Source organism: Periplaneta americana, chromosome 16, assembly GCF_040183065.1.
Source record: "Periplaneta americana isolate PAMFEO1 chromosome 16, P.americana_PAMFEO1_priV1, whole genome shotgun sequence".
NCBI lineage: Eukaryota > Metazoa > Arthropoda > Insecta > Blattodea > Blattidae > Periplaneta > Periplaneta americana.
Genome location: NC_091132.1, coordinates 102,575,090 through 102,588,857, shown reverse-complemented (window position 1 = coordinate 102,588,857; position 13,768 = coordinate 102,575,090). Strand labels below are relative to the sequence as shown.

Genomic DNA, 13,768 nt, shown 5'->3' with positions numbered 1-13,768 from the left:
AGTGTCAGAAATATCTTCAGTGCATTGCTTTTCATAGCTTAAGACAAGGCCTATTCTATTTTCCTTATGCACTATAATAGGATTGTTTTGGATACGCGAGAAAGTTAAAGGTCCCAGCCTCAATGGCAGATGACGTTACGAGCAGTGGGAGTGTTTCTCGTGGCCACTACCTTCTATTCTATTTTCCTTGTTTCAACCTATTAATTTAGCAGGTCACAGTTCAAAGAAAAGTAGAATCATTAAGACATGTGACTCAGGACATATTTTCAGAATTAAAACTAGAAGACATAAAATAATTTGTCTGGGGATTTAAGAGTGTGTGATCAGTGTAGGAAAAGAACATCGCAAATTCAAATAGAAGACAAATATTTCAAAACTGAATAAAGTCCTCGTTTTGTTCGGAGAAACTCCAGTAAAAAAGAAAAATGAATGCAAAAACATAACCCCCAGGAGACAGTGTCATTTCTGATGAAAATCCAAAAAGAAAATTTTGATATTTTACAAGAGTCTCTTTCTGATTAACTGACTTGCATTTTTATATTTTAAATAATGTGAAACTTTTCATATTCTTTGCAGTGCTACAATAGAAAGTGCTTGCAAATAAATTACATAAGAACTGAAATAAATTCTTCTGTTTAGTCAGATTTTTCTGTGAACCGCCACTGCTATTGACCCATTATAACAGTCATATTCATTTATGATTCTGTTATTAATACTTTTATTGGCCACATTTGAATGGGACAAAAGAAGGAGTCAAAAATTAGATATAATTGTTTATGATTATGTACAAATTTGTATAGCTTAATGAAAGTATGCTTGTAAATTGAATTAATCTGCTTACTTTGTATTGTATATTATGTTACTATAGTTTTGGTTGATGAATTGTATATGCCTGCTTTAAATTGAATAGTAATCTGTATAGCTCTATTGATGAATTGTTTGTATTTGTAATTTGAAGTAATTTGCATGATATGTATTATCAATTTCTTTATATTACAACTGATTGAATTGTTTATGCCTTAAATTGAATTAACTTACTCATTTTGTATTATATGTTATAGATCAACTGATGAATAATCGTTTGCGTTTGTAAATTTAATTAATCTGACTGGCTATGTCTATATTTTTAGTAGAGCCATCGATGTAGCTCAGTCAGCAGACTCGCTGGCCTGCTGATCCGGAGCTGCGCTCGGGCTTGAGTTGGATCCCCCATTTGGTCTCATTGAATGATTTCTTCCGAGGTCTTCCCCAGCAGTGGGACTGAAGCCGGATGGTCTATGGTGATTCCTCAGCCTCACTTCATTTCACCCCCTTTGGTCTAATTACCTGGTTGGGTTTTTAACCGAGGTTTTCCCCAACCATAAGGCAAATGCTGGGTAATCTTTTGGCGAATCCTCGTTCCTCACATCATCTCACTACAGCTCGCCAAAATATTCTTAAAAAATTGTAGAAAATTACAAAATTGTAAAATCTTGTAAAAATTGTAAAAATTTGTAATTGTAATATTGTAAAATTTTTTACTTATTCCACATCTTAAAGCTTCATTGCTCATGTAAGATCTATGGAATATAATAAATGAAATGAAAAAAAAAATAGTACCTGAAGAATTGAGCTGCCACCCTCAATATCCTCTGGAATTGATCTCCTGTAATCATCTTGCTCAAACTGCGGGGAATGATCATTCACATCCTGAACATACACGGTAACCAAGACTTCAGAGGACAGACTAGGGGTACCCATATCTTTGGCCTCTACCACCATAGTTATGGGACGGACATTTACACCACGTCCTGTCACATCCCCAGCAGCTCCAGCCAACTGCTCGAAGTCTATATGTGTTGCAGGCTTCAGTACTCCTTGCATGGGATCAATGGTGAAATTGTTATATGGGTCTCCACGTATGATGCTGTATTGTATTTGGCTGTTATTTGTACCTGAGAATTAAAATTAGATCAATAGTATTATCAGTTATCACATCACATTATTATTATTATTATTATTATTATTATTATTATTATTATTATTATTATTATTATTATTATTATTATTATTATTATTATTATTATTATTATTATTAATGGTTTATTTAACCTTGCAGAGTTAAGGCCATACGGCCTTCTCTAGCACTCAACCAGGAGTAAAACTCCGTTACAAAAAACACTACAAATTTACAAAGTACACTACAATTTTACACACAAACTGAAGAAGATAATTATAATATAATATAAACAACAAGTCAGTAGAAATCATATATAATATATAACATATAGAAAGAAAGGAAAATGCATAACAAAATGTGAACAGTAGGTCAAAATCAATGAGACATACAAAGTATAAGAATATAAAACAATAATATTAATAATTAGTGGTAGTGGTGGTGGTGGTGGTGGTGGTGGTGGTGGCGGCGGCAGCGGCGGTGGTGGTGGTGGTACACAACATTTTTAGGTACACACAGTAAGGAAAATTATGATTATATTTAGCTCAAGTTATCACATTACAGAATACCATTATCGGGAAATATGAAAACAAAAAGATAAAAGAAGTTAAATATCACTAGAATAAAAAAAAAGTGAATACATGGAAACATGCAATACACTTTTATTATTATTATTATTATTATTATTATTATTATTATTATTATTATTATTATTAATTATCACTCTTTTAGGTATTTATAAGTCGCTAACTCCCATTTCTAGAAATATCAGGTTGATTACGTCAAGAGTTCTCAACATTTTTCTCAGAGTACCACTAATTCAATGTACTGAAGACTCGAATACCTTCACCAACAGAAATCTAGAGATTTTCCATAAATTAAAGTACTGTACTTTCATAATTAAATGTATTAAGTTTAGAAATTGCAAAACATGTTCTTAATGAGAAGTGTGGCCATGTTTTGACGACACTTAATCTCAGGAACAGGCTACAAGTCACGTTCAATTTTATGTTTGTTCTTAAAAATATACTAAAGAAGAAAACTGCTTTGAGGCAAGTATGTTGTGAAAGACAAAAAAAAAAAAAAAAAAACCTCTGCATTTGTGGCCAGTGATTGGTATGGGTATTCCTTTTGTCTTTGAATCCAAAAGTCATGCAGATTTTTTGTAGAAAATGTCTGAAGGTCACTATCACAAGTAAGCTCAATTAACTATTTTTTAACAGAAATATTTCAAGACAAACTTTTTTCCACGAGTAAAAATGGAGTTTAACCACAGTTCTAAAATAAGATTTTCTGGAAAGACTCTAGCTAGCTACAGAACTCTGTTACCAAAATAATAGGAGTGTTCCTGTATCTGAGCCATCACTTCAGGTTTAAGACGAATATCATTTTCCTTATCAAAATTTTCAATATAATTAAACCTTGTTGTTTACTGTGTGGATAATAAAACCACACGAGATGAAAACGGGGGGGGGGGGGGAAGTCACCAACACTAGAACTGAGGAATTGACAATTGGTGTAACTGCATACTGACAATTGGTTATTTTACAAATTTAAAGGTGTACCACCTATCAAACCTCCGCATGTTACTAATAAATACTGAAGAATTATGTTCTAGTCGGCGATATTCTATGTAACCTACATACCTGAAGGTGTGTATTAAGGTAGAAAAAAATATATATGGATGGAAGCCTCAAAACCTTAGTGATCGAAATAACAATTCATTACTTTTGAGAAAAAGAAGGAAATATATTTTCAGTTGCTATAATCAATTAATGTTTTAATATTTCTTATTTATGATGTCATCTATTATTACCAAAGCTCGGATCTTGGGGACTTGTGTGTCGTGTGCTTGAGTAAGGTTACAGGCATAACGTACACAAAGCTCACGCTGCAAGTGCTCAGGGACAGTCGTTTGTACTAAGAAAGTGGTCACATCGAATGGCAAGAAGACGAACGAATAAACTGTGTCACGTCGAAGCCAATGACATTAAGAGAATTACAGGTAAACGGTCTGTTTGAGGAATTAGAAAATACGTGTTATTCGAATGGGTGTTATGGAAGTTTGAAAATGCATTTCTTAAATTTTAGGTACAGAATTTCGTGGAGGAATTCTGAGGATATACATTATTTTCTTCTAATGCAGAGTTTATATCTTGTAAATTGTACCACACATAAACTAGAGCTGGAAACGGGCATTCATTGAAAGACATTGCAGTCCTTTAAATTGATGGAGAATTTGTCCATAGCCATGGATCAAGTCGTAGAGGAACCTTCCCTAGTAGTGATACACTAATTGAAAACTATTTGCGAGAAAAATTTAGGATATACTTATCTTTCTCAGATACGAGATCTGCTGAAAATCGAACAGGAAACAGTGACAGTGAAATATTCAGTATTTTATTTAGGCCCAAGACTTTATAATAACATTTCAAACCATTTTCCAAATTTGAAATTTTTTAAAATTGAAACTTTTAAAAAAGAATTTTGTAAAATTATCCATGATATATAATATAACAAATGTACTTTTTTTACCTTTTATTTCTATCGACTATATTCATGTTTTTATTGAATATCACTGGCTTCTGTCGGATTGTCAATTTATATTAAATGTGTATTTTTCTCTCGTTTTCCCTTTCTTCTTTATTCTTGCTCTTGTGTTGTACTTATTGGTTTGAATTAAGTTAATTACTGTATTTAGTAAACTGTCCTTGTAAATTTTATGTTATATTATTCACTAAGACCACACCGTACACGAGCCCGACTCTTACGGTAGTGGCTAGAAACATTTTTATTTTATAAATGCAATTTGTACTCACTAGGTAGCTAGTTAAAATAAATAAAATAAAAAAAAAAATTAAAGTTTGCTCCCGTCACTTCATGTGACGTGGAAATAAGTTTCCTTCGTTTCAAATCATGTTTAACTAACAGACGAAGAATTTATGGGTTCGAAAATCTTCGAATGCATGTAGTCATACACTGTAATGAAATGTACAGAGCAGAACTGTAAATTTGATGTATTTTGCATGTTTATTTATATATATGCTATAAAATTACGTGTTTCAACCTATCATAATATTATCATTATGTTGTTTCAGCCAGGAACCACTTTTATAGCAGACCTGACAGTACCTCCGTGCTGGAAGCGGGAGTTTGTTGACATTGAAGTCCGGTCGCTTAGCCACGTTCAAAGACACAAGTCCCCAACTTCCGAGCTTTGATTATTACATATTCTAAATTAATTGTACATTTGTGGATTACAACTTTTTTCTTCTAGTTTTAAGAAAATAATTGTTTTCCCCCTTTCGAAAGGAGGACATGATAAGAGAAAGATGATGATGATGATGATGATGATGATGATAGTGATTTGTTTTCCAAAAGAAGTTGGTATTTCGATCACTACTGCACTGACTATATATTTCATAATAAACTAGGATAGTATTTTAAAAAAGTGTAATGAAGCTTTATTTCATTAAAGAAAGAAAACAGTTTCGGGCAATAAAGCTTCAAGGCTAAAGTTACTTACGCAAAGTTCGTTTTCCTTCGCGAATAAAATATGCCTATGATGTTTTGAATGGAAAATGGATACAAAGAAATTAATAATTACACTTTTGCAAACATTTTATTTCATACAAAAGCTACAAAATGAAAACTTTTCTCAACTTCTGTTTTTCCATTGTCCCATAAGGTGAACAAAACATAAGAAAATGAATTAGCTTCATTTCAGTCACTTTCATCATTACTATTTCCTCTCACAGTTATTGCATCGTTGCTTTCTTCAGTTGCTCTTCTCTGCACAAATAGTAAGTTGTTGAAAAAAAATGTGGTGTGCTTGTGGTATGTATTTTAACATCTTCCTCAAATCCATCACTTCTCATACCTTATTGGATATGACTTTTCATCTTGTTTTGGAATAAACTTGGTCATGGCTAGCAAACATGTTTCTCTATTTTTTCTGTTGTTTAATTCCACTTCATGGTAAGTATTTATGTCATAAGTCTCTCCATACTCCATTAAAATACAGCCCTTTTTCGAATGTTGCCCAACACATCTTTAAAAACACAATTTTTTCACTCACTGTATTTTTATTTTGCTTCATGAGTATCTTTGACAATCCACTAAAATCCAAAAGCTAGTTTTCTCCATATGGTTAACTTCAAATTAATTTTTTTCTGCAGCTTTTTCTATCAGTTATTTCTACATCTCTGGAGTGTACTTTGGCCACTTGGATCATTAATGCATTGACAAATCTCAAGAAATCATTGGAACAAAAGGGATTTTGTAGGTTTTGGTTGGCTGATGTTGCAGTTAGTACCTGGATCACACTAGCATTAAAAGATAAGCATTTTTTGAAATCGATAGTGCTCTTAATGCAAATTTTTCAAATTTCCACTTGGAATACTAAGGTTTTGAGATATCCTTATATATATATATATATATATATATATATATATATATATATATATATATATATATGCACGCACACACGCACGCACATACACACACAATTACATAATGTCTATATGTTAACTCATGTGTTAACTCTCAGTTTGAAACAAACCCAAAATAATGTGATAAATGAATCTGCAAAGATGCTGGGTATGTATTTGGATCATAAACTAAGGTGGAACAGCCATGTCAGTTATGTATGTAAAAGAATTTCTAGAGTAATTTATCTCTTGAGAAGTATCATGTACAAGATTCCCAAACATTATTTAAAACAAGTTTACTATGCACTATTTGAAAGTGTTATTAGATATGGATTACTTTTATATGGAAATAGTTCTGACCTTCCAAACATTCTGTTACTGCAGAAAAAGGCAGTTCGTATTATAACAATGTCACCACCCAGACTATCATGTAGATCTCAACAGACAGATCAATTTCAACACCTTTCAACAATCAAATGCACCCACATAACAGGCAGAGAAGTTCGAGATGATGCCGAGATCTAGTAGGCTCTGAGGATGGTGTGATGAAGCACCGAAACAGCTGTAAGCTGCACAAACTTACATAATTAACACGAGTAAGTCCGCTAGTTAATCAATTACTTATTTCGAATACTATAGACAGGACCATATGTTTGTTATCAAGTGCTAGAAAAGTCTATTGTTGATGCACCTTCAATTATTATTATGTACGTTATTTGAAAATAAATGAAATCTTACCATTGAGATCAAGGTCAACAGCTTCAATGTAAAGTGGTGACTCAAATTCCATGTGATTTTCCCACAATCTGGCCTCATATTTGTTTTGTAGAAACACTGGAGCATTATCATTTACATCCTCAATATTTACGACTAATTGTACTGTATTTCTGAAAAAAAAAAGTTAACATCTTTAAATGGTGAATGAGAGAACATAGGAAAGCGAGTAAATGCCCTTCTCATTTTATGTTTACTTTCACATTTAAGAAGTATAGCCTAAAGAGAAAATATTGTGATTCTGCCTATGGTTTTCCATGATACAGTTTAATGTCTCGATGAGCCCTCAAAGAAATAAAGCAAGGACCTACATAATCCCATGATAAATTCTGGCATTCTCTGCCTGCTGATCCAGAGCTGCACTCAGGCTTGACTTAGATTCCCATTTGGGCCGATTACCTTGTTGGATTTTTTCCGAGGTTTTTTCCAACCATAAGGCAAATCCAGGTAATCTATGGCGAATCCTCGGCCTCACTTCATTTCCTAAAAAAATGTAATCTTGTAAGATTTTGACTTGCTCAACATCTTAAAGCTTCAATACTAATGTAAGATGTATGGAATACAATAAATTAAATGAAAATGAAAAGTGAAAGCTTTCGCAAATCGGAGTCTTGGTTTTCGCACATCACCTTGGGTACTTCTAGGCTAGCTTACTCGATCGTCACTTGCCTAGTGCGTTGGATCCTTCATCTAGCGACAATGACTTTTAACAACTTTGGCGACCCTGTTCTGCTGTTCAGCCATGTTGCGAGGTTTTATTTTTATTTGAGTAGGTTATTTTACGACGCTTTATCAACATCTTAGGTTATTTAGCGTCTGAATGAGATGAAAGTGATAATGCCGGTGAAATGAGTCCGGGGTCCAGCACCGAAAGTTACCCAGCATTTGCTCATATTGGGTTGAAAAAACCTCAACTAGGTAACTTGCCCCGACCGGGAATCGAACCCGGGCCACCTGGTTTCGCGGCCAGACACACTGACCGTTACTCCACAGGTGTGGACTGCTGCGAGGTACTGGTAGCTACTAGGTTTAGTTTTTCCCTTTTAAAATTATCAAAGTTCTTTTAACGAAATAGTGAAAAAATGGAATGATCAAGTGGCCAACAGGCTTGGAGCTCACATCTCCAAATTCCTTTCCAAGGACGCGCGATCTGATACCTTTTAATTGTTTATCCTCACATTTCCTTTTCTATCATAGCGATTTCATTGCATTTCCTGAGTTGAACACTTAGTACGTCTCCAGAGAGATCATTCTCTCTGATTCTGACCGAACTTCTGGTCAGACTTCACCTTTTTTGGTGGGGTAGACAAGCCTGCAGAGACACCATTTTCCAAGACTTTGACCAAGACAAGCCAATTTCAACTTAAGAGGATGTATCTAAGCATTCTCGCATCATCTCTAACATAAGTAACTCTACTTCTAACTTCACAAGTACCATATTAGTGCGAAACTCGACAGTCCACAATTAATTCAAGCACTACGAACGCACTGTATCTCTACTACCTACCCTACATTAATTCTTTGGACTAACCCCATGTCAACTCTATACGTTTGGCTATTATGAATGACTGAACTTCGACTGAAGGTCAATAGGGTTCAGCCCTCTTTTGTGGTTGGCCATCGCCAGCTATTAAATTCTGAGGGTCAACAACAGAAATTCTGCGCTTTTGTGGTTGGTCATCGCGAATTATTGAATTTTGAATCAGGATCATAGCAAAAGCGATCATGTATCTTTTATCCTATCTTCTGATAGCTCCCCTGTCCCATACCACATCAGGAAACCCAAGGCCTAACCACATCAGGATACCTAAGGCAAACCTTCTATCCATAGCCTTCTTTTCATTCCAGTAATCCCATTTTCCCTACCAAGTGAAAGCGTAGTAAATTCTTACATTCTTTCAATAAATGCTACTTTCAAGTTTCCCCTCATCGCCAAACTCGGCATTCTTGTCAGTAATTGGCCCCATTTCTCCTTTTCATCTCAGCTACTCTAGAGAGAAGCATGGCAGAGTCACGACAAAATAACCCCTAATACGAATGGACACCCATACTTGCTATATCGTACATCTTGATTACGCAACTTTTAACATTGGATCACTAAGGAATATATACTTCGCTGTATTGGTTAGTGGGTCCATAGGACATAGTTTTCCTTTTGGTAGGCCTACGTCAAGACGCAAACTAGATAATACATAATCTTGCCAATCATTGACAGAAAATTCAGCATCTCAATGAGGAATCCACCATACAAACCTACACTAGAATCCAAATTCAAGTTGCAAGCCTGAGTGGGCTGTATATACCGTATTAGATATAATCAAGAAGAACACATAAATATGGAACAACTACCCAGTACCTAAGATCATATCAAACTTCGGAGTTGCATTCAGATATTCTTAAATATAAAAAAAAGAGAAGGGCATTTACTTAATTGTTATAGTATATTTTTTTTTATTTTAGTTGGTTATTTTACGACGCTTTGTCAACATCTTAGGTTATTTAGCGTCTGAATGAGATGAAGGTGATAATGCCGGTGAAATGAGTCCGGGGTCCAACATCGAAACTTACCCAGCATTTGCTCATATTGGGTTGAGGGAAAACCCCGGAAAAAACCTCAACCAGATAACTTGTCCCGACCGGGCCACCTGGTTTCACGGCTAGACACACTAACCGTTACTCCACAGGTGTGGACTGTTATAGTATATCCTAAGCATTACATACATACACATATAGTCTACACACATAGGCTACATACACACGCGCACACATACATACATACATTACACAGACACACACACTGATTACATTACATACCAGCTATATTTTACCATTTTTTTACCTGTTTCCAAAACCCAAATCATCTCGAGCTTCAACTGTTAAATAATGTCTTGATACAAGCTCCCGATCAAATCCTGAGCCATCAGACTTTATAGTAATTATCCCTGAATTCTGATCCAAAGTCAGTCTGAAACACATTTAGCATTATTATGTTAAAATAAACTGTCTTAATTGTTCACTTCCTCACACAACACATATGAAGCAGAACAATATTCAGTTTTGTTTATAAAGTAACACGTTTGTAAAGTTATTTACAGATATCAAAAGTCTCAATTTTGTACCATTGGAATTATTAAAGATTTGCAAGAAGTTTTATATTATGATACCATACTTTGCTGAACTCAATAAGTTATAAGATTATTTTTAGTTAACCAAGTGTGGCAGAAGATAATATGAAATGATCTCTCAGTACCAACGTTGGAGCAAAGAATCCAAATTACTTTCAACACAGCTGTATAAAATGCTAGTTCCAGAATTTGAAGCAGTAGCCTATATAATATGGATTTTAGATATGATATTTTTTAATAGAGAAGGACGCGAAGATTTGCACTGCAGCCTGAGGCTTATTTTGCTGACCTCCTTAGATAGGAATGATTGTTTAAAGTTCGCAGGACCACATTCCTGTAAATATCATGATTCACTGTTTGGTGCCACCTATCAATTCAGCTACACAACACCTGGTCTGACAGTCTGTGATGAATGCCCCTCCATCTCCCTGAGAGTTCTGTGGCCTCCTCAGATTGCTGTTGACATCTGTATGCAAATCGCGTTACTGCATCCTGCTGCATCCTATATTGGCCTGAAGATAACAATATTATTGGTACAATGATTCACTATTTGGTGCCATCTATTGATTCAGCCACACAACACTCCGTCTAATGGAGTCTATGATGAACACCTCTTTGTCCCCTTGAGAGTTCTGTAGCCTCTTCAGAAAGATGCCATCTGTATGCAAATCATGGTACTACATCCTGTTGCATCTTCGACCGATCTGAAACTATTGCAAGATAATAGATGAACCCATGTTGAATCTTTCGTACACTACTTTTAACACTTGAATATAAATAATTGATTAAATGACGATCTTACTCGCGTTAATTTTGTAAGCATGTGCGGCTTACAGCTGTTTCGGTGTTTCTTCACACCATCCTCAGAGCCTACTAGATCGTGGCGTCATCTCGAACTTCGCTGCCTGTTGTGTGGGTGTGTTCAAGGGTTGAAAAGTGTTGAAATGTGGTGTCAAATGGTGTGTGTGTTCTGAAATTGATCTGTGTGTTGAGAATTTGATCAGGATATGTTTTAGTGTGTCTGTATATTTCATATTGTTCTAGTGTGTTGAGTTTTTGGTTTTTGGGTTGTATGTATAGGATTTCCATGTCTGTATTTATGTTATTGCATGTGTGGTTAGCATTAGTTATGTGTTCGGCATATGTAGATGTATTGTGTCCTCTGTTTATTGCTTTAATGTGTTCTTTATATCGAGTTTGGAATGATATGCCTGTCTGTCCAATGTAGAAACTGTCGCAACTATTGCATGTGAGTTTATATACGCCTGTGTGATTGTATTTATTTGTTTGTGTGTTGAGATGTCTTTGTAGTGTGTTTTCTGTTCTGTATGCTATGTTGTATTTAGTATATAGCGATCTAGTAGGCTCTGAGGATGGTATGAAGAAACACCGAAACAGCTGTAAGCTGTACATGCTTACAAAATTAACACGAGTAAGATCGCCATTTAATCAATTATTTATAATAGATGAAGTTGAATTTAATGAAAAAAAAAATGAGTTCGAGGTCCAATGCTGAAAGTTACCCAGCAATTCTGCTTCAATTGGTTGAGGTGGGGAAAACCTCGAAAAAACCTCCAACCAGATAGCCTGTCCTAATCAGAATTTGAACAGGGCATCTGTTTCATGGTCAGACATGCTGACCATTATTGCACAGTCGTGGACTTGATCAAGAGGTTGCTTCTAAGCAAATGATGGTGACTATTAAAGTTAAAACTTGTTTTTAAATCGAGCATAGGTCCTTTTTGTGAGAAGCGTAGTAGAACTGACCTATAATACAGTATCTATGTTACCGGTAGTCGAAATGTTGACTGTTGTTTCACCTCTGGAAATTCAATCAAGAATTATTTCTAAATTGCTAACTTTTTAAAGTGTTTTTAAGGTGTTAGGTTCTACAGGGTGTTCCAGAATGACTTTTCACAAATTTAAGGAGTAATAGAGGATGTTATTGGGAATATTTTCTGTTAGGGAACCATGGCCGGAAATGAAAAATGGTGAATGACCAGCAGCCCTAGAAGTATGAGTCATGTTATTGCTAATCACTAGAAATTTTAAAATGAGAAAGTAAATTCAGGTATGAAAAACTTTATTACCTTTCACTTTACTTTCATGCCAACCATAGGAGTATCCAAGGCAGGGCTAAGAGAGGTGTTAGCCACTCCCATTTGAGCCGATATGACGAGTTATATTAGACTAACTTATATAATAACAATTCAAGTTGTTTCACTACAGAGAGAGGTGTGAGGAAGGGCAGTGTATTGTCACCATAGTTATTCAATGTGAGGATGGATGAGATTATCACAAAAATTAAAAAAGCAAAGGACACAGATCTTACATTGTTGGTCTATGCAGATGATATTGCAATTTGGAGTGAAAATGAGAAAGAATTAGGAAAAGTCATTAATAAATGGTACACTGAACTTTTTTAACTGGTTGAAAATCAATTTTGAAAAGAGCGTGGTAATGGATATCGGAATATGTATGATAAGACTTTCCTGTGTTAAATTTCAACGTACCTCGTTTCCATGTTTCCACCTATTTATGAGTCATCTTCAGAACTGGTCGTTGTTGGTCTTGACACCACTTGTTCTGTTTCCTGTGAGGGTGTGTTCGTGTGGTATAGTGTAGAGTCAAAGAGTGTGTGTGTGTTTTGAAGTTGAGTTGTGTGTTGAGAATTTCGTTGGGGTGTACAGACACACAAAAACACACCCCAACGAAATTCTCAACACACAACTCAACTTCAAAACACACACACTCTTTGATTCTACACTATACCACACGAGCACACCCTCACAGGAAACAGAACAAGTGGCGCCAAGACCAACAACAACCAGTTCTGAAGATGACCCATAAATAGGTCGTTGAAATTTAACACAGGAAAGTCTTACCATACATATTTCGAAGTGATACAGTGTTAAAAGTTGTGTAATCAAGATGTATAATGGATATCAGTAAGATGGCTTCATCTATGAAGGAAATTAAATGTGATGGATATACAGTAAAAGAGTTTGGGTATTTAGGAAGCAAATTTGATTCAGAAGGCCAAAAAAAAGAAAATCTACATATAATCCAAGGAAGTGGAAGACTGTATAATTTCATGAAAGACATTTTATAGGACTGGGATATTAGAGATATTACATAGAGTCAAGGAAGACCAAGACATCGATGGAGGGATCAAGGCCATATTTCTTAGATTATCGTTATAGATAACATCTTTTTTTAAAATTTGGTTATTTAACGACGCTGTATCAACTACGAGGTTATTTAGCGTCGATGAGATTGGTGATAGCGAGATAGTATTTGGCGAACTGAGGCGGAGGATTCGCTGTAGATTACTTGGCATTCACCTTAGTCAATTACACTGTGGCGGGTGTTACTTTCAGAAAGAGATTCTTCGAAATTTAATTGGAATACAATAATTAATAAAATATTTTTACTAGTTCTTTTATACTCCAATGAATCTCCACTTCTTGCTTGTCAGACACAACTAATTATTTTTTTTCTAA

The 13,768-nt window shown here is 35.0% G+C and overlaps 1 protein-coding gene across 4 annotated transcripts in view; it reads right to left on the bottom strand.

Moving 5' to 3' along the window:
* Cad88C (cadherin 88C) overlaps window positions 1–13,768 on the bottom strand; it is a 488,883-nt gene that overhangs the window by 154,673 nt on the left and 320,442 nt on the right. For all 4 annotated transcript variants that reach the window (XM_069812621.1, XM_069812619.1, XM_069812622.1 and 1 more), the window contains 3 exons: window positions 9,980–10,105; window positions 7,105–7,253; window positions 1,600–1,934 (listed from right to left, as the gene is read on the bottom strand). In XM_069812621.1, coding sequence (XP_069668722.1) covers window positions 1,600–1,934; window positions 7,105–7,253; window positions 9,980–10,105 — 610 coding nt within the window. The remainder of the gene's footprint in view (window positions 1–1,599; window positions 1,935–7,104; window positions 7,254–9,979; window positions 10,106–13,768) is intronic.